General features: G+C 43.6%; 1 protein-coding gene across 1 annotated transcript in view; it reads left to right on the top strand.

Moving 5' to 3' along the window:
• Positions 1-4,928, top strand: part of auh (AU RNA binding protein/enoyl-CoA hydratase) — a 46,592-nt gene extending 41,664 nt beyond the window's left edge. The window contains exons 9-10 of the mRNA XM_035391748.1: positions 1,761-1,808; positions 2,347-4,928. Of these exons, the coding sequence (XP_035247639.1) occupies positions 1,761-1,808; positions 2,347-2,424 (126 nt within the window). The 3' untranslated portion in view covers positions 2,425-4,928. The remainder of the gene's footprint in view (positions 1-1,760; positions 1,809-2,346) is intronic.
• The last annotated feature ends 8,399 nt before the right edge of the window (positions 4,929-13,327 follow it).

Genomic DNA, 13,327 nt, shown 5'->3' with positions numbered 1-13,327 from the left:
GCCGCACATCGCTCTGGAACAGAATCCCACCGTGCACGTGTGCTTTCTGAGCCTGGGCTATTAATGGGGGCCTTACCACCATGCTGAGTTTTGATTGGAGTCGCCCCCGGCAATCAACCTTTCCGATTCAGCCAATCATCTCAGCCGGAGTGCTGAGCTTTCCCTCCCCCAGTCGAGCGATATGCTAGCGGGTTAGCGGGAGCCCGTTGGATTTTATTCACCCCCCCCCCCCCCCCCCCCCCCCCCGGAGTTGTGTGTGATGTGTGGGTCTGTGAACTAAGAACGGCTCAGTCCGGGGAACCGAAACTCCACCCCCAAAACCTCTGTCCTCCTGCGCAGTTAATTAAGGATTATTAAGAAAGACGGGGGGAGTGGATGGGGGGGGGACGGGGTGGGGGGGGGGGGCGGCTGCCAAGTGCCTCGTGTTTTTGAGGCACGGTTCCAGCATCGAGACCCGCTCTGCAGTCTGGCTATTAAATCCCGTCCTGGTCGGGCTGCTGCCAGGTGCTGCTGCCAGTAGTATTAGGAGCAAGCAGTTCGTCATTTTTAAGAAAGAGGTCCCCCCGGTAATGGGTGTTGGTGTCGTATAGTGTCTGAACAGTGCAGTGTTTCGTGGGTTTCCCCTGAGCTGGGACTTCTAGAACGTAGCCCCTGTGTGAGTCGTGTGGATTTCCTAAGTTTTTATAAACAGTTAATTTTAACACAAATTGTGTTAATAAACACAAATTATGTACTGCAATGGATTATTTTTGTATTGTATTTAAACGGTAAGATTTGATCCAGGTGCCTTTCAAAGTGAAGTACCTGACCACAAGGTAAATCTGGGGAACTTTAGCGACAATGCAGTTCGCTTCTCCCTCTTCTGATGATTATGGCTGCCGACCAGGTGAACGCAGAGTAATGGCTGTGTGTTCAGCTCACGGACTTTCACATCCCACACAAGGCTGTAACTTTCAGTGGCTTTCTCACTGTACGGACGGATCGAAACGAAAGTAAGGTAACTGATGGTAGGGCCTGTTTGAGAGCCTGTTTAACCTCACTGTTTAACTGTTTGAAGAGCCAACGGTGTCTGGGCTGAGGTGAACAGTAGTAACAACAGTGTATGTAGAAATTCCTTGCTGGGGCTTTCTGCCAGTTAAGTAAATACATAAATAATAACAATATTTAAATTATAGTTTTTTTTGAGGTAATAACACTGTTATTAACGTGTTTGTGGGGTTTTTTTTTAGTGAGCCTTTGGGTCCTTTAATTTTTTTTTTAAACTCAAACTCAAAGCCTCAAAGCTTCAAAACAAGGTTGTTTTCTTCCCCCCCCCCCCACCCCCCCCCCCCCCCCCCCCAACACACGAGTTTCAGCGTCACTGGATATTTCTAGATCTGTTAAATGCCAGGGTAACTCGCTTACTCGGGTGCGTTGCTGGCCCTTCTTCGTTGTCATGGATATGAGACTCGCCGCTCGTCGCGGTGAGAGATGTGGATTTTTAATTTTTTTATTTATTTTTCCCAGAGCCGAAGCTAGAGCTCAAACCTTCGGTTCGCAGAGCAAAGATCCAGTCCAGGACGTATCAGCGCACAGATCTTTAAAATTCTGGACGCCGCGCCCGGTTTCGTACTGGTCTCTGAACACAGTGCCAATCTCTCATTCTGGTTACCTGAAGAACAACGCTGTAGTGTGTCCCTTCAACAGCAGTTAACAGATGCTTTTAAACATAGTAAAATGACAATTGTTCCTATTTAACTGTCTATTCTTTTGTGTTTCAGGTGGATTTAGCTACAGGTTTAGCCATTGAAGAGGCCTGTTATGCCCAGGTACATCCCAGTATGTAAACAAGTGTGCACCCCATCGCTGTACATAATGTCTTGTTGTATTGGTCAAAAGTAATGGATAAGGCTCGGTTTGGCCATCCTTTACGACATAAATTATTTTATTTCATTTTTTTAAACTATTGAAAAATGTTTTTACAAAGTACAGCATTCAGGTATTATGTGTGTATTGCTTTTCTCGTCCTGTTATTCAGTCCTGTGTGTTTATGCTCATGATGCTAAGACGATGGGTGTTTTTCCAATTACTCTTAGCCCCCTTAACCCCCCCAACCCCCCAACCCCCCCTTAAAACTCATGAATCAAAGGCCATGAGCTGTTCTTGTTCCTGGATGTCAAATTAGCTCATTTTTTAAAGATTAGAATACCTGGAATCTGATGCTTTCTGTGAAATGCATTGTGTGTTCAATGAGCAACATTTCAAGCTGAGACTGGTAATGTAGTTAGCGGGGGGGTGTTAAAAAGAGAAAAAAGCTCTGCATCTTTTTCTTTTTTTTTTGATTGACGCATTACCGTTGTCTCCTAGGTGATACCAACAAAAGACAGAATCGAGGGTCTCACAGCGTTCAAGGAGAAGAGGCCTCCGCGATTCAAGGGAGAGTAGATTCATTGGCCGATCAGAAACAGCTGCTGCCTTCAAGTTTTTAATTTCACAGCTTCTCTCTGATTTCGTAACACGAAAGTAAAAAATGATTTAAACTGAATTAGGGCCCGTCACCAGGGGCAGGTTGGACTGCCGGTGAGCTGAAAAAGCCCCAGGTGGGGCAGTTGTGTGTGTGTGTGTGTTTTTGTTTGTAAAAGAAGCTGTTCGGGTCAAAATGGCGGTCGCATCCGCCATCTTTCCATGAGCGGTCCCTGGCGGGTTTTTTGGGTGGCGTGAGAACGGACAGTAAAAGCGTTCCGGGCCCAGAGAGGGTCGGATTTGGGAATGTTTAAACCCAGCTTGTCCTCGGCGTACCGTATCCGAAGAGCCCCGTTGCATGGTTTGAAAAGTTTTATTGTCTCATAAGTTTGCCGCCTTCTCCGTCTGTGATGATGCAGTTCGTTTTTTTGTCTTTGTCTGTGTAGCAGTTAATTTCCTCTTTTGTCTGCGAAGCATAAGTTGGTTTCACTTCCGGTTAATTTCTTCTTTGTGATGCATACTTATCCAGCAGTACTGTATACACTGTATGTTAGCACCACGGACCGAGCCTTTTGTTTATCGTGTCGGACCATGTCGATGTAATCGAGTATGCTTGTGTTAATCCAGGTAAAACCGGAATGAATATCCCCTCTTTAATTAGAACAGGATATTAACACTGGCACGGGGATATACTACTTCGTAGGCTTCACCATAACTGTACGTTATGACACGAAAAAAATATTTTGCTTACTAATTTCCAAAGAGAGGCACTTGGACTTTAACTGTATTTTTAGAAGATGATGTTGATTTCCAATGGGGAAAAAAATGATTATAGATCTGTAACAATAAAGTATTGTCCCATCCACCTCAGCATGTCGTGATTCAGATTCAGTGTCGTGTAGTTGCACTACAAGTGTTTGTACACACGAAAACACGAACCAAGATCAAACAACGGCTACTGTGCGCGCGAGAGAGAATGTGTTTTCAGAGGTCGACTCCCGCTCTTGTTTAGGTGTCTAATAGGAGATATCTGCTTCCAAAATCAGATCACTAGAGCAGTGTTTCTTAAAACTGTAGGCCAGGACTCAAAGTGGGACGCGGGAGTGTATGAGGTAGGTCCCGGAATGAGTCTGTAGTCCACCAAGCTTTGCTAGTACGTGCATTTGACAGTTGTACCCTGAGTGGTACTAAATTTATAATTTCAGTCTCGATATTTAGAAAGTTTGAGAACCAGTGGAGTAGAGGTCTTGAGCTTAGTAATGGGGAGTGAATGGTCACACAGTCTGCACAGTTTAAACTACGATGTTTAGGACAAACTGTCTGAAATGTGACTGCTGCCACTTCCTGTCCTACTCATTCCAGTGTTTGTGCGTACAGACTTAAAGATAAGCGACGGCGACATAAACTCTTTGTCGGCTGGGTGCCGCAAATTCTATGGGTTTTACTCAACTTAACCTGTGAGTCACGGCGGCCAAAACGGCACAAAAAAGATTAGAAACTAAATTCTGTTTAAAATTTAGCATTAGCAACCATTTACAAACACGGCTGTCGCACTGCACTCCACACAGTAGGTATTTTCCGGAGGGAATTACCAGCGCTGGACTGTTCCATCAATGAGATTGTTGTTGTGTATAATTTGTCACAGTGGCATTCATTAAGGGTGGAAAACGGTCTCGACTGAATAAGTGTGCTAAACTTCGAATACCGCGTTTTTATGCTACTCTTCCGTTTTTTTTAATTGTTTTTTTTTAAAAATACTTAATGCGATGCGTTCTGCGGGTTACCGAAACGAGGTATCCCAGATCCGTGTAGGAAAGCGAAACCACATAACGCCTGCATGCGTTTTGTTTAACGTTGATGAGACCTAACCCACTTAGCTCAGTGATTGGGGTTCCTCCGTAAGAGCGAACGAGTACCTTTGCAGTGCAGCGCTTGGCTTCCTCCTGAAGCCTCTGTTCATTAGTCTCGCTGAGTTTAATGTGAATCGCTTCATTTCAAAGTGGTTTTTGGCGCTGTGTAGCAACACTCAAAGCTCCCTTCGGTTAAACCCAGTTTATGTCAATGAGTGAAGAAGACTAATAAAAAATAAATAAAAAAACTGTCTCTGCTGATCAGCATTCTTATAATCCGGTTTCTGGTGTAAATTCTAGCGTTTCTTTTGAAGGCCTTGTGTATTATTTTGAACATTCACATTTGTTTTGAGTCTGGATTAATATGCCAATATTATTTCTTTAATATATAATCCATGCGGCTGGGATGGAAGCAGACCTGGTATACGTGCTTCTTGTGTGTGACTTTTCTTTGAGAATGACATTTATCTTGCGCATTGATGCAGTGCATTGCAGTGCTTGGCAGCCAGCGAAGAGCTGGAAATGTACAAACCTGGAAACATTGACATTCAAGCCAAATGTACTGTATTCACTTTCAGACGTTGGTCATAATGGTCTGTGGAATCACTGATGAATTAAAATGATCGGTGATTTCTCCTGGGTCTCTCTGTTTATTCCAAAAGCATTTCTCCTTTGGTTTATAATTTTTTAAAAATGTGAGATGCAATTAGCATAATGAGGGCAGTCTATTACTGTGACTGTGGTGTAGGAGATTATAACATTTCCCACGTTATCTTTCCGGATTGCACTTGATCCACGCGGAGGCGATTATTTTGGATTGCTATCCTGCAATAAAAACACCTTTTAAGTGCACTCAGTTCCGTACGTTTATTTGCATACAAATCGAGCCTGTGTCACAGCAGCAACAGAGGAATGTCACAAACTGAGTGAGTCTCGGATTGGGCTGGGGGGTTGGGAGTGTGCGTGGGGATTTCATTTTTTTTTAGCTGAGTCACACTAAGCATTGTGGGTGGGCTTAGGGAATCGGCTCGATTAAAGTTCTCGAAAAGTCGAGGAACTTTGATTTCGGATGGGTCCCGAAAAAGTTGAAACAAAGAAAACAGACCAATAGAAAGTTTTATTTATTTATTTATTTTTTTAACAGTGAACGCCTTGAGGCACTTGACCTGTGCTCTCTGTGTTTCCACATGCTAGATTCCACATGATAAACACAGCTTTTCACCACGCTGCTGCTCCAGAGGGCTCGAAAGGAAGCGGTTAAGCCATTACACATTAAAGGAACATGCCAGAGGACTTTTTTTCTTGTTTGTTTGTTTATGTTGTATTCTCAATCTTGTGTGCAGTTGGGTTAAGATGGCCCCTTGTTTTAAAATTTAAAATTTTTTAAAAAATGGGACGTTATTTTGTGTGGCTCAAGGTTGCCTATGATACAGTGTGTTTGGGGAAGTGTGTTTCTTTGGGGGGGGGGGGGTGCGGCTAGCCTAGGACTGTGCTACACATAATTAGCCAGGAAAAGCACTGCCCTGGGGCCTGGGGGTGGGGGAGAGGGGTGCCCAATGCCGTGGAATTATGGGAATGATTAACTAAGTGATGTAATACTTATCCTGTTATCTTGTAAACACAGGAAGCAGGAAATAGCTCTCCTTTTATTCACGTTCCTCTCAGGAACTTCTCAGCTCTGTTTTATTGCCTGCTGGTGTGAGTCATTAACCATTAACCATTCGCTGTGCTGCAAATCCAGCTTTCCCCAGACAGGGTGCCGCACAGCCAGCGTACCCAGGATCCAAGACAGGGTGCCCCGAATCCTGGTTACCCAAGACAGGGTGCCCCAAATTCACCTTACCCCAGACAGGATGACCCAAAGCCAGTGCTGATATGTTGCACTGCAGTGCAATTCAGTTGTATTAAGCTGTGAATTTTCCAATTTGCAATTATTATGTTATATGCTGTTTGTCTGTCTGTGTGTGGATGTGTGTGTGTTTGTGTCTGTGTGTCTGTCTTGTGCATGTCTGTCTGTCTGTCTGTCTGTGTGTGTGTGTGTGTACACTAATAAAACACTCATTTATGGGGGTTTATGTAGGTAACTGTGAGCTCTTCCTGTTGAATTGGCACATGCCCTCAGCCCACTTGGTCTCCTGATCGCTGAATTGCAGATGTTTGATGTTTGATGTTGGAGGGCATTTTCCTTTACTAGCAGCATCTCCTGCAGTTAGTCTTGTGAATTGAAACAGAAACGCAGGATTTTATGCTATTATAATGTTCATTCCGGTGTTCATCTTTTTTCTGTTGGCAGAAGGTAAACATCTGGATCCAATGTATTATTATTGAAGTTTGAGGTGTTTTTTTTCTTTCTGTTCTTCTTTGATCTGAGCCTGCTTGATCTGCATCATCTCTGACCATTGTTCTTTTCAAGTTTTCTTGTTTTCTCCACTTATGGGAGCACAGGAGCTTAATTCACCGAGAAAGAAGAAAGAATAAATGCATTTGATAAAAAGATGATGACACTGTTCAAAACCGCGGGCACAGAACTGCTGCAGCGAGCAGTCTGAGGAGCACTGACTGGCCAGTTTGTTTCCTTGTGGCTTCGAAGCCGCCTGCGAATTCTGCTCCAAAAAACTGGAAAACTGCTTACAGTGCATCGGTGCAGTAATCAATCTCTAGTTTATTACCTGAATGCTATTCTGCAGTGGCGCAGTGCAGTGGTTAAAGGACCTGTGATAGGAACCCAAAAATCACAGGCTTTCGGTTCCCGGTGGGGCCAATGTGCCCGCTGCACCCGTTCAGGAAGTGGCCTAACTTAGAAAGGACTCTTTTTAAGTTAGGCCACTACTTCCACTTGTGTAAGTAGATGCCAGATCCAACACTTTTCAGTCTGCCTGCATCTGGATAAGTGTCAGCTAGTATAATATACGGCGTACTTTTACTAATGATGATAACACATTTGAGGGTCATCTGTCGTTTTAATAACACGTTTCTGTGTCCTGTGTGGTTTCACCAGTTCAGCGCATGCTGTCTCTATTCCTTACGATTCTTAATCTTCTCATGTCTGTAAAGGTGAAGTGTGCAATTGCACTGAGAAACTTATCGATTTTTAGATGATTAAATCTGAATGCACAGTTTGCCTATAGAATAAAAAATAGCTGGTTTCCTCTGCCTGGTCAAAACTGTTTGTTCAGATTTTGGTTCTGACTCAGAGGCTTGGTGGGTGGTGAAGCATGCTAGTTTGCTTCACTAGTGAATGTCTTTCTTTTATTCTGGGGGGTGGGGGGGGGGGGGTGGTGTTCATATTTACAGTTGAAAATTCCTGCAGTTCACCCACTTTGGAGATGCAAATGTCAAAACTCCCATATCCAGTACAGGAGTCAGTACAAGTCATTTGCTCATTGATTATAAGGTTACTGACAAGGAGCCCACAGAAAAAAATTTGGGAACTCACTTTTTTTTTTTTTTTTTTGCCGTTTTCTGACATCTGTGTGTGTGTATATGTATGTGTGTGTTTGTGTGTGTATGTGTGTGTATGTGTATGCGCGCATGTGTGTGAGTGTGTGTATGCGTGTGTGTTTGTGTATATATCCTCAGTCCTAAGCCTGGCCTGTTGGCTCCTAGCCCGTAGGTACAGTAAGCCTGGCCCGTTGGCTCCTAGCCCGTATGTACAGTAAGCCTGACCTGCAGCTGCTGTTCCCGCTGTTTTCGGTGAGAACAGAGGGTCTCCTTCACCCCGGGACCGTCATTCCTGGCCCGCCAGGGTCACGTTACTGTCGCAAAGCTCACCGCTCTGGCAGTCATGTTTTTATGAACGGCCATGATCGGCAGCTCTGTCGAAACATGCACATAACCACAAACTTACAGAGAAACCTGGAATTTCACAGCAATTGAAAAGCTCAGTTCAGTAGTTCAGTGGAACCAGAGATTCATTTGGCCTGTGTTGGCTTTTTTTTGGGGGGGGGGGGGGGGGGTCATTTATTATTATTTAATTATTTTTGTAAAAATATTTTTATCATCCCAGAAATGATATCACTGGCTTATTTATTTATTTCTTTATTTATTGATTCATGGTAGAAGAATTAGATGCATAGCATAAAACAAGCGATTTGTCAAATAATTAAAATTGAAACAATTATTGTGGGGAGAGAATACTGAATTTAGAATTGTTTGAATTGTAGAACTTATTTGCAATTGGTACTGAGTTTAGACAATTGGTTCGGGGGAAACGTAAATTAATTGACAGACAAGGCACTGAACTGGACGTGGAATTATAAATCAAACTGGAACTAATCGGTCGACTTTGGACTGTCTGAACTGGAGAGTGATTATCAGAGCTATGCACAGCCATATTATTAGATATAACGACCCTTAAAAGCGGGCTTGACCCCCAGCATGCACTAGGCAACCTTGCATTGTGTACAGATTTGCTGCTGAAATTCCTTGGTGGCCTTAATTTTAAAATAGTGCAGAAGAGCATGTGGGAGAAGGGAGAGAGAGGGAGCTGGGTGTTATTTTTGGCACGAGGCAAACTCAAGTGCTAATTGCCTTGCGGGGAATGAACAATGTCATATTTCAACCAATGTTCAGCTCTTTAAGTCCTCCCCCCCCCCCCCCCCCTTCCCCCGTACAGTATGTCTCTAGTCAGATTTCATTTTTGTATTATTGAAAATGGTCTGGAAAAAAAAAAAAGGTTTAATGAGTTGAATATCACTGATTTTCACCTCATGTCAAACATTTAATTAAATTGTTAAGATTGAATGTTAACCATTTCTCATGTTAATGTTAGAACTTTTTCAAGCACTCAGTGTATATCCTGAACAAATTAGAGGATTTTACTCACAGACAGACACACACACACACACACACACACACAAACTAAAAGCATAAATTTTGCCCTGGCTGTAATAACCATTGTAATCTTGAAGTTGTACCTCAATGCAGCCACAATCAAAAACTAGAATAGCTTTGTGATTGATACCTAAAAATGCCTGTGTGCATGTGCCAATGACAACAACTACTAGACTGCTGGATTTTTGCTGCAGGTAAATCTGTCCATCATCTGGGTATGCATTTATGTATTCAGTTTTGATTACAGAGAATGGGGCAAATGATATGGGCCCGTCTTAAAAACTTTAAAACGTCACCAAACCGGTTAATTCCCTAACTACCGTAGACACTGTTTGATACATCTGGAGCCATTAAGAACAGGAAAACATTGTGTGTATGTGTCCCCCCCCCATTCCCAGCACCATCGCAGGCTAAGAAGGACACAGACTCCGATGGTGGGGATTTGCATCGCCATGACAACAAATACCCAATGACAGAGCTAAACCCCAATTACAGTACATGATTGAGAATGCCGTTGAGAGACTGAGGAAGACGAGATGAAGAGATCAGAAGAGAGTTGAGTTTTTTTATGAAAAAAGAAACAAAAAACGAATCAAATCCAACCTTTACCTTCCCAACTGTTTCCACGGCGAAACTTTGCAGTGAGAATGTCTTGACGCAGCAAAGCAATTAACAGAGTGCAGCTTTCTGCAGATGCAGATTACTTTTTTAGCACCAGACAAATGTATAAGTATTGTATCTTACTGAACCTGTGTTTAGTAGTTGTCTATGACCACGAAATGCACTTTTTGTACGTCGCTTTGGATAAAAGTGTCTGCCAAACAAATGTAATGTAATGTAAAGGACAACACAAAGCAGGGTTCACATACATGGACCTTTGATGAAGGTACATTTCTGCTGATGAGGTTTGCCAGCAGTGTGTCACAGTGCTAACACACTGACCCTTTGGGTACAATGTGACCAAGGCTAACACACTCACCCTTTGGGTACAATGGGACCAATGCTAACACACTGACCCTTTGGGTACAATGTGACCAATGCTAACACACTGACCCTTTGGGTATAATGTGACCAATGCTAACACGCTGACCCAGTCGGTACAATGGGACCAAGGCTAACAGATGCAGGATAAATGTTCTGGCCATATCTATTACCAATGTGTGCACAATAGGCAGGAGTGTAAAAGAACCGAGAACTGAGTGTGGGAACCATATACAAATGTGTTGCCCAACAGGATGAATTGGGTTAAAAAAAAGGGGAATTTGCATCTGTGTGCACGGTGTATTTACAACATAAACCTTTTCTCAGTAAAAGAGCAGCTTAGATTTTCATTAGAATTAAAATGATTCTTGCAACAACAACAAAAAAAAACATTTTTATAGAAGCCTGTGCCAAATTTGGCTTGCTTTCCTCCTTGGCCAAACACAATGGTTATAACTGGGCTAAGAACTTGAAAGAAATACTTGAGAAGACAATCATTTGTAACCACAATTTGAGTCCAGTTTCCTGGACCTTTAAAGGAGTCGTCGGCTTTTTTCAGGCTGTTTGCCCCTAACACATCGCGGCATCATGGCGCTCCCCTCTCCAGCGTCTCTGGCGGGGGCGGGGGCGGGGGCGGGGGGGGGAGAGGGGGTACGTTCGACATACGGCCCCCCGACTGTACAGACGCGGCGGGGCAGCGCAGCGCAGAGCAGAGCAGGCGCAGCTGCCCCCCGGTTCCCTCTCGTCATTTTCTCCTTTTTTTTTTTTCTTTCGTGCCTTCTCTCAGAAGATCCAGGTTGCTGACGTCAGTGAGTGTAAACAATGAGTCACCCATTACAGGCTGCAGTTCCATAGTCTCAGAGCAGCTCCAGGTACACACTTATAGCCCACAACATGTACCGGAGGGTTCTTCTGTGTTACCGCACCCTTTTTGCGTGCACACGTGTACACGAACACGTGCATGTACACATGTGCGCTTTCATATACAAGCACATACGTAGGCTACACATGTCCATACACATAGACATACACACACACACACACACACAAACATGCACAGAAGACTAGCGAGGTACATGTGTGCTTTCATATGCACGCTCCAAGGCTACACATGTCCATACACATAGACGAACACACACACATATGCCTAGAGTGGTACTTTAGTTAGGCCTATCATTGTTTTATTTAGCCTAATTCACAGACCGGTAGGCCTACTACGTACTGTAGCAATTCGCGCACACAAAAAGTGAATTAAAATTAAGCGCCCCCTGCCTGAAACAAGTAAAAATCTGGAGCCTAACTTGTTAGCCGCGGCTAAGAGCTGACCTAATTATAGCCGCTTAACAAACGGTGGTGTGGCTAGCGTGGCACTGATCCCCCGCATATTAGGTGACTATTGTGCCGAAAGTATCGGTAATTTAACGATGATCCCTTGGACGGCCTCCAGGCGACCGCCCGTAATCCACACTGGCGCGGGTCGTACATGAATGCGACCGTTCACGTGGAGCCGGACGGACACACGGGTGCGTTCCCCCCCCCCCCCCCCCCACCACCCCCACTGAACGGATCTGCGGGTTTTTTCTCCATTCTTACACAAAGACAGCAGGCTCTTTCCCACTCCGAGCGGCTCACCCGACACCGGCCACTCAAGTCTAGCTGACCTAAATTCAAAGGGTACGCGGTTCATGCCGCTGGCCTGTTTTGGTCCTTGAGCGCAGGTATCTAGGTTTTATGCCGTGTTTGTGTGTGTGTTTGTGTGTGCGCATGTCTGCGTGTGCGTGTGTCTTCCCAGTGCTGATTTTTTTTGTTTTTTAGTTCACCTGTATAAAAACTAAAAATTCCTGGGCTGGGGGAGGATGTGGATGAATGTCATGTGTTCATTAATCAGTATTAGGACGTCACCATTAGCAAGCATTGGACCATTTTTTTAGCCAAACCACTAAATTACAATTTCAATATACCTAATTCTGAGTTCTGCAATTATGTACTTCAGATTCAGATGTCCTCTAAATTCACATTAAGTCGCCCAGTCTGCCGGCCCAATGATTTATTGTACGCAAAAAATACATCACTTCAGGTAACCATGCAACCATGATCTTATGACGATGAATTTTCTTTTTCAAGTCTTAAATAATGTTTCATTTAGCTGGTGGGCGACAGTGTTGGATAATGTTTAGGGAACCCAGAATTGCAACAGAGATCACAGGCTTCACCCCCCAGGTGCTGTGGTTGTACCCTAGATTGATTCAGTGTGTGCTTATACTCGACATGATTCCATAACAGTCATAGTCGAGTTGTTTAATTCATCAGAGAGTATCTCATTATCCAGGTATTGACCCGGCCATGTTATGGCTTGGTGGGGTGGCATACCCCATACCTATAGCCTACAGCACAGAGAGTTTGACACTTCAGAGTTTCCTACAGAAATAACCACAATGATCACAGACTCTCGACCCTTAAGAACATTAACTTACTGTAGCCTACTGTACTTTCTGACCTCATGTAAACAGACAGAAACCACAAATAACTTCATATGCCCACACAGGTATCCCCCCCCCAACCGATTACATCATGACAAATACTTCAGTTCCACAATCAATAATTCTCCCCATTGGACATTTAGCTACAACAGCCAATAGCAACATCTGATCTTGGAATTAGCCAATTGCAGGACAGTTGATACCAGGTCGTTGTAAAAAGTTTGTGGTGGGCAGCTTGGTTTTGTGCGGAGGTTCACTTGCTTGCTAAGGAATAATTGCCAACAAAAATTAATAAAACAACAATAAATTATATGGTGCTTTTACAGTTGTATAATCTTTGTGGGAAACTCATTTGTATTTCATTTAGACTAAATGTATTCTCTCATTTCACATGTAAACCCCACATAAAATCGTTTCATGATTCAGACAGCGACATGACTTCAAAGTAGGCCATAAAACTACTACTAAACTAGGCTACACAGGTTCATTCAACCAGCTACATGGCCAGCTAACGTTAGCTTGCTAACTTCAGCTCGGTTCATTCAAAATGAAACTAACGTTATTGACGTAGCCTCTCGTTTTGATATCAATACTTTTAACGGTAAGTCTAGATTTAGCAAGTTTTAATTAATGGGTTATAGATAGTGCTTTGTATGCGTTTGTGTGCTTGTTGAAATGCTTTCATACAGACGAAAAGAACCAAGAAAGTTTTGGACATACCGGAAGTGAAGGTAACGAGAC

The sequence above is a fragment of the Anguilla anguilla genome, chromosome 14 (genome assembly GCF_013347855.1).
Source record: "Anguilla anguilla isolate fAngAng1 chromosome 14, fAngAng1.pri, whole genome shotgun sequence".
Lineage (NCBI taxonomy): Eukaryota > Metazoa > Chordata > Actinopteri > Anguilliformes > Anguillidae > Anguilla > Anguilla anguilla.
The sequence above is the reverse complement of the archived record's forward strand: the minus strand, read 5'-3'. Positions and strand labels throughout refer to the sequence as shown.